The sequence below is a fragment of the Garra rufa genome, chromosome 8 (assembly GCF_049309525.1).
Source record: "Garra rufa chromosome 8, GarRuf1.0, whole genome shotgun sequence".
In the NCBI taxonomy this organism is placed as follows: Eukaryota; Metazoa; Chordata; class Actinopteri; order Cypriniformes; family Cyprinidae; genus Garra; species Garra rufa.
Window position 1 is genome coordinate 44,819,347 of NC_133368.1, and position 13,196 is coordinate 44,832,542.

General features: G+C 37.3%; 1 protein-coding gene across 2 annotated transcripts in view; it reads left to right on the forward strand.

Annotated features, from left to right (window-relative positions):
• The first annotated feature begins 1,318 nt into the window (after positions 1-1,318).
• Positions 1,319-13,196, forward strand: part of LOC141340909 (STE20/SPS1-related proline-alanine-rich protein kinase-like) — a 97,636-nt gene continuing 85,758 nt past the window's right edge. For both annotated transcript variants that reach the window (XM_073846025.1, XM_073846024.1), the window contains exon 1: positions 1,319-1,484. In XM_073846025.1, coding sequence (XP_073702126.1) covers positions 1,379-1,484 — 106 coding nt within the window. In that variant the 5' untranslated portion in view covers positions 1,319-1,378. The remainder of the gene's footprint in view (positions 1,485-13,196) is intronic.

A 13,196-nucleotide genomic window follows, 5' to 3' on the forward strand; every position in this document is an offset into this window, starting at 1 on the left:
AACATTAAAAATAATTACGCTTTAAACAGCTTTTACAATAAGCTTACTCAACGTAATAACAGGGGCTTTGGCGATTAGAAAGAATAAATAAATAAATAAATTCCAAAAGCATACAACACTTTACAAATATTTTTATTAAAGAAATTACAATGAGATGGCTTTCAGGGGGTTTGCCAATTAGAAAGAATAAATAAAAAAAATAAAAAAATAAAACATTTTTTTTTACAATTTAGATGGCTTTCAAAATAAGCTTACTCAACATAATAACATGGGCTTGGGCGATTAGAAAGCATAGATAAATAAATTAATTCCAAAAACATACAACAATTTACAAATATTTTTTATTAAAGAAATTACAATGAGATGGCTTTCAGGGGGGTTGGCAATTAAAAAGAATAAATAAAACATTAAAAATATTTATGATTTAGATGGCTTTCAAAATAAGCTCACTCAAAATAATAACAGGGGCTTTGGCGATTAGAAAGCATAGAATAAATAAATAAATTCCCAAACATACAATTTTTATTAAAGAAATTACAACTAGATGGCTTTCATGGGCTTGGCAATAAGAAAGAAAGAAAGAAAGAAAGAAAGAAAGAAAGAAAGAAAGAAAGAAAGAAAGAAAGAAAGAAAGAAAGAAAGAAAGAAAGAAAGAAAGAAAGAAAGAAAACATTAAAAATATTTACAATTTAGATGGCTTTCAAAATATCCTTACTCAACATAGTAATAGGGGCTTTGCCGATTAGAAAGCATAGAATAAATAAATAAATAAATTCCAAAAACATACAACAATTTATAAATATTTTTATTAAATAAATTACAATGAGATGGCTTTCAGGGAGTTTAGCGATTAGAATGAATAAATAAATAAAACATAAAAAATATTTACAATTTAAATGGCTTTCAAAATAAGCTTACTCAACATAATAACAGAGGCTTTGGCAATTAGAAAGAATAAATTAATAAATTAACAAATAAATTAATAAATTAATTCCAAAAACATACAACAATTTACAAAAAAAATGTATTAAAGAAATTACAATGAGATGGCTTTCAGGGGGTTGGCAATTAGAAAGAAAGAAAAAAAGAATAAATAAATAAATAAATAAATAACGGGACCAGACGCTCTAGCGAAGGTCACCAAACAACGTCACCACGTCCAAATTCATATATTCATGAGCTACTTAATATCCACGTGTTACGCTGTGGTGATATCAGCGCGCTTCTTGAATATTCATGAGCTGAACCCTCGCTGTAGTAGGATTCGCGATGTCTCTCTCCGGATGTGTTCATCACAGGCGGTAGTGATCCAGCAACAGCAGCAGCAGCAGCAGCAGCGGTGAGGTGAGCGAGTGAGAGCGACTCTCTCAGCAGCATCATGGCGGAGCAGAGCGACTCCCCGGCGGCCGTCCAAACCCCGCAGCCGGCGCTCACCAGCAGCTGGCCCATTGTCAAGGAGGCGTACGAGCTCCAGGAGGTGATCGGTAGGTAGTTGCAGATGGATTCGAGCCCGTCAGTGGCTGCAGTTTGTTGCTTTGGTTTGGGCCTACCGGCTTTTTCCCATATGCACCGGCCGATGACAGTAATGCAATGCGGATGTGACAAGTGGAGCTTCCTATCATATGTTTTGGAGATGTTAGATGACAGTGCGCATGTTACGAGTGATGATGCTTTATAACAGCATGTGTCCGGTGTGACACCAGGCTGCTGTGGTGTTTGTAGTAAAGGTGCTGTTATTATACACAGGGAAGGTTATTTTGGCCAAAAAGTGCGACCAAGTTTCAGGGGTTTGAAGTTGATGCACTGCGCAGGCTGGCGGATTTTTTAACAAAACACTATTAACAGTGACAGCAAGAGTCGTTATTATGATTTTGTATATTTTGAGATTAATATTCTGTGTGTGTAGCACATGTGTGCATTTTATCGGCACTTGCACGCCTTCGCACTGTCTGTGAGATTCAAAGTGTCATTTGCTGCATGCGATGCGTTTGTGTTCGTCTCATGACGCCCTCTGCTGCTCACATTGAGGCCTTCTCATTTCTGTCAAGTGCATTTAGTAATTTCTTTGCTAATTCAGAAAGTTCTTCAGCAAGAAATGAACAGAAATTTTAAGAAATGGAATTGCAATGACACATTTATATACGTTTTTTATTACTACAATTTATGTTTTATATATATATATAGAATTATACGCAAGTAATGTAAATACAAAAAAATTACCTTTAAAATAAAGTGTGTGTGTGTGTGTGTGTATATATATATATATATATATATATATATATAAATATAAAATATTTACATAATTATATTTGTATTTATTATTAATTATATTATTATCTTTGTGTGTGTGTGTGTGTATGTGTATATGTGTATATATAATTAGTTTATCTACTTACTATATATAAAAATGAGTATTTTTTATTTTTAAATGAATAAAAACAGCTATATATGCAATTATTTTGTATCATCTTTAAACTAAATAAAGAAAATTATTAAAAAATTACATTATATTATTATTAATGAATAATAATAAAATTACATAAATGTAAAATAATGTATATATTTTTCTTTATTTTAAAATAAATTATGTATATCTATTTTATATATGTATCTAATTAAAATAATAATTATATGTATATGTAATACAATTTTTTATCTACTTTAAAATAAATAAAATGTGTTATACATACACACACACACACACACACACACACACACACACACACACACACACACACACACACACACACACACACACACACACACATAAATATATATATATATATATATATATATATATATATATATATATATATAAATATAAATAATATTGGGTTATATATAATTATGTTTTAATTAAATATATTATATAAGTAAATAGTATAATACTTAAGACATTTAATACTAACATGATTAAAAAAAAAGATGCATGAATAATCAAGTAAACCCAAGCTTCTTTAGTCTAATAAGTGGTCATCTTGAAATATTTGTAACTATTAAAAGTTATTCTTATGTTAATTTATGTTAATCCTTAGAGATTATAGCAAACCATCATGCAGCTGTTGATGTGTAGTTTATGCATTTCTGCTTATGGGCTTTTTTTGGGTTAACATCTAGATGTTAGTTAATTTCTTAAAATGTTTCTATTTTTATCTCAGCATTTTTTTTTGTCTTCACTAGTTGAATGGGTAATATAAGGCCATAAAGGTGTGCATAATAGTTACAGCAAAAATACTCTTTCCAGGATGTCAACTTCTCAAAATAGGACAGAATATTCATTTTATGAGTGAACTTTTCCTAGTAATCAGCTGTTATTTTATGACATTTTTCCTCCTTGTTTTTTCTTTTCATTCATTGACATTTTGATGCAGTCTCAAATCCCTACAAAGTGTGACTATATAGTCAGCTGTTATTGATGGACCCACTGCCTGCAGATATGAGGCTCCCAAAGTAAATAAAGACAGAAACATAGAAGGCCCTCTTCATGGCAGTGAGCGCAGTGGGCTTGAGATGCGTCTTAAAGCAGTATGCTATCAGCTCAGATAAGAGCTAGCATTACCGGAGAGCTTCTCTATAGTTTCTGTGCACTTATGCTGCTAATCGGTGTGGCGCGTGGTCAGGACCCCCTCCTTATCTGTCAGCCGCAGTTGGCAGAGTGTCACACACTCTTACCGTGTGAATAGCAGCACTGCATTTGTGTTTATAGTCACAAATGTGACGTGTCATATCGGATGTGAATTTGCAATTGGCTATTTGTGTGTCATGTTTTATGCATTAAAGTGTAATATTTTCATACAGACAATATAAGCATTAAAAAATACGAGCATGATTACTTAATGTATATATTTCTTATACTTTTTTTATTCAGTTTCAGTGGCACTAAATTCATTCATAATGCTGTCCTTTTGGACTTTTTATTTAACAAAGAATCCTGAAAAAATCTTCTGATATCTTAAAAAAAATTAAGATACACAACTGTTTTTAACAATATTACTAATAAGAAATGAGCAGCAAATCAGCATATTAGAATGATTTCTGAAGGGTCATGTGACACTGCGACTGGAGTAATGATGCTGAAAATTCAACTTTACATCACAGGATTAAATTACATTTTAAAATATATTTAGAAAGCAGTTATATAAGTAAAAAGCAGTTATTTGAAATTGTAATACTATTTTACAACATTCCTCTTTTTACTGTACTTTTTATTAAAGAATGACAAACATTGATAAAAAAAATCTTGACTACAAACTTTTGAATGGTGGTTTACTGTATATAAATTATGGAAAGCATGTTTCTGCCACTAAACAAAAAATGTAAAAAATTTAATTGCGACTTTTTATCTCACAATTCAGACTTTTTTTTCGCGCAGTTGCTAGTTTACATTTCTCAATTCTGACTTTTCCCCCAGAACTGCGTGATACAAATGTGCAATTCTGACTTTTTTCTCAGAATTGCTAGATTTATATCTAACAATTCTGAGAAAAAAGTCAGAATTGCAATTCTGATAAATGAAGTAAATAAACTTGCAATTGTAAGTTATAAAGTCAGAATTGCGCAACATAAACTTGCAGTTCTGAGAAATAAACTTGTAATTCTGGGACATAAACTTGCAATTAGTTGTGTTTCCATCACCCTGTTGAAAATAAAAATTATTATATTCTGTAGGGCTGGTCCGAATACCATTTTTTGAGCTTCGAAGCTTCGGTAGTAATCAACATCGAATATTCGAAGCTTGGGTGGGAGGGGCTGAACATATTCTTCTCTCTAATAAAGGCAGGAATCTCTATATGCCTTTCTGTTTGCATTTTTATTATGTCGAGAACAGTTCATCCAAACGATTTTTGCTGTGGACCCAAGGGAGTGCAGTGTTGCATGTTGGTGTAATATGGACACGTTCAGAATTAATAAATTGTAATAGAACATTGCTAGTTGGATGCGGCGTGCCTCACGCAGGCAGAGCTTATATGCTTCATGAACTGAAACCGCGCTAGTGATACAAAACACACAGGTCTGTTAAGTGCAATACTTTTAATAAGGTAGCCTAACATTTTTCAACAAACAAATCACTCCCAAATCAGAAATTAACACAGTAATTATGGCACCTTAAAGGGTAAAGAAGAACGAAAAAAATGGCGCGGTGTTTATATATAAATAAATTATTCATATCTAAATTATTTATTAATAAATATATATACACATTTTATATAACGTTTGTGTATATAAGCCTATATAAAATACATAGCCTAAGTATATTATTTTGAAACCCAAAATAAATGAGGCCCAAACATTATTAACAAACGTGCGTGTTTATTTGAGCACTTCAGTCAGTGAACAATCAGCCTACAAAACGCTAAAATAAATCAAATAAATAATACATTTAAATATGAATCTAGCCTAAATAAGAATGTTAAATCGGCTATTAAACAAACATTCGTTGCAAACATTACTAAAACTTCGCCCGGACCTTCTCCGAAAGCTCATCAGAATTACTGTCCGGAGTCTGACTGGAACCGGTCTGTTTTCTCTTTCTCTTCCCCATTACACAGCTGCTGTTTTTAATAGCAAAGTGATTACATTTATTTTCGTTTACTTAGGTTATAAAGTTAATTTAGAAATATATTTGGAACACTTTTTATTTGTTAAATTTAAGTTTTTGTTTTTTAAAGTAACGATCAAGTCATCATGATTTCAATTAAAACCCATAGATATAAGAACGCTTTGCAGAACATGAAGCGCCAGCCAGCGCTATGTGAAACTTCATTTTTGCTCATAAGGGTAAGACTAATATATCATCCGAAACTATAAAAAAAATAATTTAAATAATTTAAATCGAAAACAAAACTCTTCCTTTAGCTATAGGCCTAATGCATATGCATTTAGGTATTAAAGGCACGTCCAATGAGCAAATGGCATCAGGGTCGTCCACTTCATCTTTTTGTCAAATACTAGTTCATTAATAAATAATTCAAATATCTCCTTACTTTTTCCCGACACATTCATGGTGATTATTTTTGCTGGAGCTTTGCGGCCAGCTTACTGCATGCATTTAAATGCAGAGGCGCGGTTCGTCATTACGACAGTCACAGCCCTAGTTTTGCTTCAACCATTCAAGTGGGTCCGACTGTACTTTATAGTGTCTCTTAAATATTACACAATTTCTCTCTCTCTGTCTCTCTCTCTCTCTCTTTTTTTTTTTTTGCTGTTTCTTGTTTTAGTGGCACAGCAGTCTGATCTTCTTCATTCATTTAAGCGCGAATGAGAACCGTTTCGCGGGGGATGCAAGGTGTATGAAAAATAAAAAACGAATATTCGAATCTCAAAATTTAAAATCGAATGCCAACCCACCGAACGAATATTCGAATATTCGAATATTCTGGTCCAGCCCTAATATTCTGTGGCTTGTCCTACATTATTAGTGATATATAATGCCAGTTTATCAGGAAGTGACGATTTTCTTCTCTTTGACTTGTTGGATGGGAACGGGAATGGCTGGGAACAATTTTGCGTGACATAAACTCGCCGTTCTGAGACATAAACTCGTGATCCCGAGACATAAACTCGCGATCCCGAGACATAAACTGGCCGTTCTGAGACATAAACTGGCCGTTTTGAGACATAAACTGGCCGTCCTGAGACATAAACTCGCGATCCCGAGACATAAACTCATGATCCTGAGACATAAACTGGCCGTTCTGAGACATAAACTGGCCGTTCTGAGACATAAACTGGCCGTTCTGAGACATAAACTGGCCGTTCTGAGACATAAACTGGCCGTTCTGAGACATAAACTGGCCGTTCTGAGACATAAACTGGCCGTTCTGAGACATAAACTGGCCGTTCTGAGACATAAACTGGCCGTTCTGAGACATAAACTGGCCGTTTTGAGACATAAACTGGCTGTCCTGAGACATAAACTCGCGATCCCGAGACATAAACTGGCCGTTCTGAGACATAAACTGGCCGTTCTGAGACATAAACTGGCCGTTCTGAGACATAAACTGGCGGTTCTGAGACATAAACTGGCCGTTCTGAGACATAAACTGGCCGTTCTGAGACATAAACTGGCCGTTCTGAGACATAAACTGGCCGTTCTGAGACATAAACTGGCCGTTCTGAGACATAAACTGGCCGTTCTGAGACATAAACTGGCCGTTCTGAGACATAAACTGGCGGTTCTGAGACATAAACTCGCCGGTCTGAGACATAAACTCGCCGGTCTGAGACATAAACTCGCCGGTCTGAGACATAAACTGGCCGTTCTGAGACATAAACTGGCCGTTCTGAGACATAAACTGGCCGTTCTGAGACATAAACTGGCCGTTCTGAGACATAAACTGGCCGTTCTGAGACATAAACTGGCCGTTCTGAGACATAAACTGGCCGTTCTGAGACATAAACTCGCCGTTCTGAGACATAAACTCGCGGTTCTGAGACATAAACTTGCGGTACTGAGACATAAACTCGCCGGTCTGAGACATAAACTCGCCGGTCTGAGACATAAACTCGCCGGTCTGAGACATAAACTCGCCGTTCTGAGACATAAACTCGCCGTTCTGAGACATAAACTTGCCGTTCTGAGACATAAACTGGCCGTTCTGAGACATAAACTCGCCGGTCTGAGACATAAACTCGCGGTGCTGAGACATAAACTCGCCGGTCTGAGACATAAACTCGCGGTTCTGAGACATAAACTCGCCGGTCTGAGACATAAACTCGCCGGTCTGAGACATAAACTCGCCGGTCTGAGACATAAACTGGCCGTTCTGAGACATAAACTGGCCGTTCTGAGACATAAACTTGCCGTTCTGAGACATAAACTTGCCGTTCTGAGACATAAACTGGCCGTTCTGAGACATAAACTGGCCGTTCTGAGACATAAACTCGCCGGTCTGAGACATAAACTCGCCGGTCTGAGACATAAACTCGCGGTGCTGAGACATAAACTCGCGGTGCTGAGACATAAACTCGCGGTGCTGAGACATAAACTCGCCGGTCTGAGACATAAACTCGCCGGTCTGAGACATAAACTCGCGGTTCTGAGACATAAACTCGCGGTGCTGAGACATAAACTCGCCGGTCTGAGACATAAACTGGCCGTTCTGAGACATAAACTGGCCGTTCTGAGACATAAACTGGCAGTTCTGAGACATAAACTGGCCGTTCTGAGACATAAACTCGCCGGTGCTGAGACATAAACTCGCGGTTCTGAGACATAAACTCGCGGTGCTGAGACATAAACTCGCCGGTCTGTGACATAAACTTGCCGTTCTGAGACATAAACTGGCCGTTCTGAGACATAAACTGGCCGTTCTGAGACATAAACTCGCGGTGCTGAGACAAACTCGCCGGTCTGAGACATAAACTCGCCGGTCTGAGACATAAACTCGCCGGTCTGAGACATAAACTTGTGGTCCTGAGGCATAAACTCGCTGGTCTGAGACATAAACTCACAGTCCTGAGACATAAACTCGTGGTCCTGAGACATAAACTCGCCATCCTTAGCGTAAACTCACCGTCCTTAACGTAAACTTGCGGTTCTGAGACATAAACTCGCTGTCCTTAGCATAAACTCACCGTCCTTAACGTAAACTCGCGGTTCTGAGACATAAACTCGCTGTCCTTAACATAAACTTGCGGTTCTGAGACATAAACTCACTGTCCTGAGACATAAATTCTCGGTTTTGAGACATAAACTCTCGGTTTTGAGACATAAACTCGCGGTTCTGAGACATAAACTCACAGTCCTGAGACATAAACTCGTGGTCCTGAGACATAAACTCGCCATCCTTAGCATAAACTCACCGTCCTTAACATAAACTTGCGGTTCTGAGACATAAACTCGCGGTTCTGAGACATAAACTCACAGTCCTGAGACATAAACTCGTGGTCCTGAGACATAAACTCGCCATCCTTAGCATAAACTCACCGTCCTTAATGTAAACTCGCGGTTCTGAGACATAAACTCGCGGTTCTGAGACATAAACTCACTGTCCTGAGACATAAACTCTCGGTTTTGAGACGTAAACTCTCGGTTTTGAGACGTAAACTCTCGGTTTTGAGACGTAAACTCTCGGTTTTGAGACATAAACTCGCGGTTCTGAGACATAAACTCACAGTCCTGAGACATAAACTCGTGGTCCTGAGACATAAACTCGCCATCCTTAGCATAAACTCAGGTTCTGAGACATAAACTCGCCATCCTTAGCATAAACTCAGGTTCTGAGACATAAACTCGCCATCCTTAGCATAAACTCACCGTCCTTAACATAAACTTGCGGTTCTGAGACATAAACTCGCCATCCTTAGCATAAACTCACCGTCCTTAATGTAAACTCGCAGTTCTGAGACATAAACTCGCTGTCCTTAACATAAACTCGTGGTTCTGAGACATAAACTCTCGGTTCTGAGACATAAACTTGCTGTCCCGAGACATAAACTGGCTGTTCTGAGACATAAACTGGTTGATCTGAGACATAAACTCGCTGTTCTGAGACATAAACCCGCTGGTCTGAGACATAAATTTGCCATCCTGAGACATAAACTCGCCGGTCTGAGACATAAACTCAAGGTCCTGCGACATAAACTCGCCGGTCCTTAACATAAACTCACCGTCCTGAGACATAAACTTGCGGTGCTGAGACATAAACTCGCGGTTCTGAGATATAAACTTGCTGTCCTTAACCTAAATTTGCGCTTCTGAGACATAAACTCTCGGTTCTGAGACATAAACTCGCTGTCCTTAACATAAACTCGCGGTTCTGGGACAAACTCGTGGTTCTGAGACATAAACTCGCGGTTCTGACTGAGACATAAACTCACAGTCCTGAGACATAAACTCGTGGTCCTGAGACATAAACTCGCCATCCTTAGCATAAACTCACCGTCCTTAATGTAAACTCGCGGTTCTGAGACATAAACTCGCTGTCCTTAACATAAACTCGCGGTTCTGAGACATAAACTCACTGTCCTGAGACATAAACTCTCGGTTTTGAGACGTAAACTCTCGGTTTTGAGACATAAACTCGTGGTCCTGAGACATAAACTGGCCATCCTTAGCATAAACTCACCGTCCTTAATGTAAACTCGCGGTTCTGAGACATAAACTCGCTGTCCTTAACATAAACTCGTGGTTCTGATACATAAACTCACTGTTCTGAGACATAAACTCGCGGTTCTGAGACATAAACTCGCAGTTCTGAGACATAAACTCGCGGTTCTGAGACATAAACTCGCGGTTCTGAGACATAAACTCGCGGTTCTGAGACATAAACTCGCGCTTCTGAGACATAAACTCGCGGTTCTGAGACATAAACTCGCAGTTCTGAGACATAAACTCGCGGTTCTGAGACATAAACTCGTGGTTCTGAGATATAAACTCGCTGTCCTTAACATAAACTTGCGGTTCTGAGACATAAACTCACTGTCCTTAACATAAACTTGCACTTCTGAGACATAAACTCGCGGTTCTGAGGCATAAACTTGCTGTCCTTAACATAAACTTGCACTTCTCAGACATAAACTCGTGGTTCTGAGACATAAACTTGCGGTTCTGGGACATAAACTCGCTGTCCTTAACATAAACTCGTGGTTCTGAGACATAAACTCTCGGTTCTGAGACATAAACTTGCTGTCCCGAGACATAAACTGGCTGTTCTGAGACATAAACTGGTCGATCTGAGACATAAACTGGCTGTTCTGAGACATAAACTCGCCGTCCTGAGACATAAACTCACCGGTCTGAGACATAAACCCAAGGTCCTGCGACATAAACTCGCCGGTCCTTAACATAAACTCGCCGTCCTTAACATAAACTCACCGTCCTGAGACATAAACTCGCGGTTCTGAGATATAAACTTGCTGTCCTTAACCTAAACTTGCGCTTCTGAGACATAAACTCTCGGTTCTGAGACATAAACTCGCTGTCCTTAACATAAACTCGCGGTTCTGGGACATAAACTCGTGGTTCTGAGACATAAACTCGCGGTTCTGAGATATAAACTCGCTGTCCTTAACCTAAACTTGCGCTTCTGAGACATAAACTCTCGGTTCTGAGCCATAAACTCTCGGTTCTGAGCCATAAACTCTCGGTTCTGAGACATAAAACTCGCGGTTCTGAGACATAAACTCTCGGTTCTGAGACATAAACTCGCTGTCCTTAACATAAACTCTCGGTTCTGAGCCATAAACTCTCGGTTCTGAGACATAAAACTCTCGGTTCTGAGCCATAAACTCTCGGTTCTGAGCCATAAACTCTCGGTTCTGAGACATAAAACTCGCGGTTCTGAGACATAAACTCTCGGTTCTGAGACATAAACTCGCTGTCCTTAACATAAACTCGCGGTTCTGGGACATAAACTCGTGGTTCTGAGACATAAACTCGCGGTTCTGAGATATAAACTCGCTGTCCTTAACCTAAACTTGCGCTTCTGAGACATAAACTCTCGGTTCTGAGCCATAAACTCTCGGTTCTGAGCCATAAACTCTCGGTTCTGAGACATAAAACTCGCGGTTCTGAGACATAAACTCTCGGTTCTGAGACATAAACTCGCTGTCCTTAACATAAACTCTCGGTTCTGAGCCATAAACTCTCGGTTCTGAGACATAAAACTCTCGGTTCTGAGCCATAAACTCTCGGTTCTGAGACATAAACTCGCTGTCCTTAACATAAACTCTCGGTTCTGAGCCATAAACTCTCGGTTCTGAGACATAAAACTCGCGGTTCTGAGACATAAACTCTCGGTTCTGAGACATAAACTCGCTGTCCTTAACATAAACTCGCGGTTCTGGGACATAAACTCGTGGTTCTGAGACATAAACTCGCGGTTCTGAGATATAAACTCGCTGTCCTTAACCTAAACTTGCGCTTCTGAGACAAACTCTCGGTTCTGAGCCATAAACTCTCGGTTCTGAGCCATAAACTCTCGGTTCTGAGCCATAAACTCTCGGTTCTGAGACATAAAACTCGCGGTTCTGAGACATAAACTCGCATCCTGAGCTCTGACCTTAACCCAATTAAGATGTTTTAGCATGACCTAGAGAGATGGACAACCTGAGAATATTACAGAACTGAAACTGAAAAGGTTATTGTTCACATACTTTTTTCGTTCACATTGTGAACAAAGTGTGTTTTATTAAGAAATGAAGTAGTTTGTATCGTTATTTGCTTAAGCAGACTGTTTGTTTGTTCCTGATGAGTTGATTGGGAATTTGAGAATTAGATCAAGTTTCCATGGTATATCCAAGGATTCAGATACTTTACATTGCAGCTGCAATAAATAGAATTTAATGATTGCAAATGATATGTACACAACTTGCTGAATTTAAATGTAATGTAATCACCTTTGAGGGTTTTGTGCATGATATTTTACTCACAAACACACAAAACATTTATTTTATTTCCTCAAATATACAACTTATATATAAATTAGCATATTAATATGATTTTGGTTTGTTTAAAAATTTTAATCTTATTGACCACAAATTTTTGAATCGTAGTGTATATAATTAGACTATAATATATAATAATACTATATTTGTATTATGATGTATTATTGTTTTAATAACATTTAGAATATTAATATTGTTTTTGAAGGATCATGTAACACTGAAGACTGTAGTAATGACTGTTAAAATTCAGAAGATTTGCATTACAGGAATAATTTTTTTTTTTAAATCATTTAAACATTGTATTTTCATTGATTTTAGTTGTAATAATTTTTTACAATAATAATGTTTTTTTTACTGTATTTTTATTTATAGAAATTAGCGTTCTGTTTTAGGTAAATGTTGTTCTTCTGAACTTACTATTCAGCAAAGAAACCTGAAAAAAATCTATTCAGCTGTTTTCAATAATAATAATAATAAATATTTTTTGAGCTGCAAATCAGAATATTAGAATGATTTCTGAAGGATCATGAGATGAGTAATGCTAAAAAATCAGCTTTGAAATCACATAAATAAATTATTTAAAAAACATTTAAATAGTAAAAATATTTCAAAATTTTACTATTTTTGCTGCGCTTTGAATCAAATAAATGCAGTCTTGGTGAGCAAAAGAGACTTAAAAAAAAATCTTACCATCAAAAAACTTTTGACTGCTACACACACAACATATTCACAATATGAAAACAGCAATTGAAAATTAATTTTAAATTCGAATTTATTTTGGTACAGGACAATAACAACTTAATATT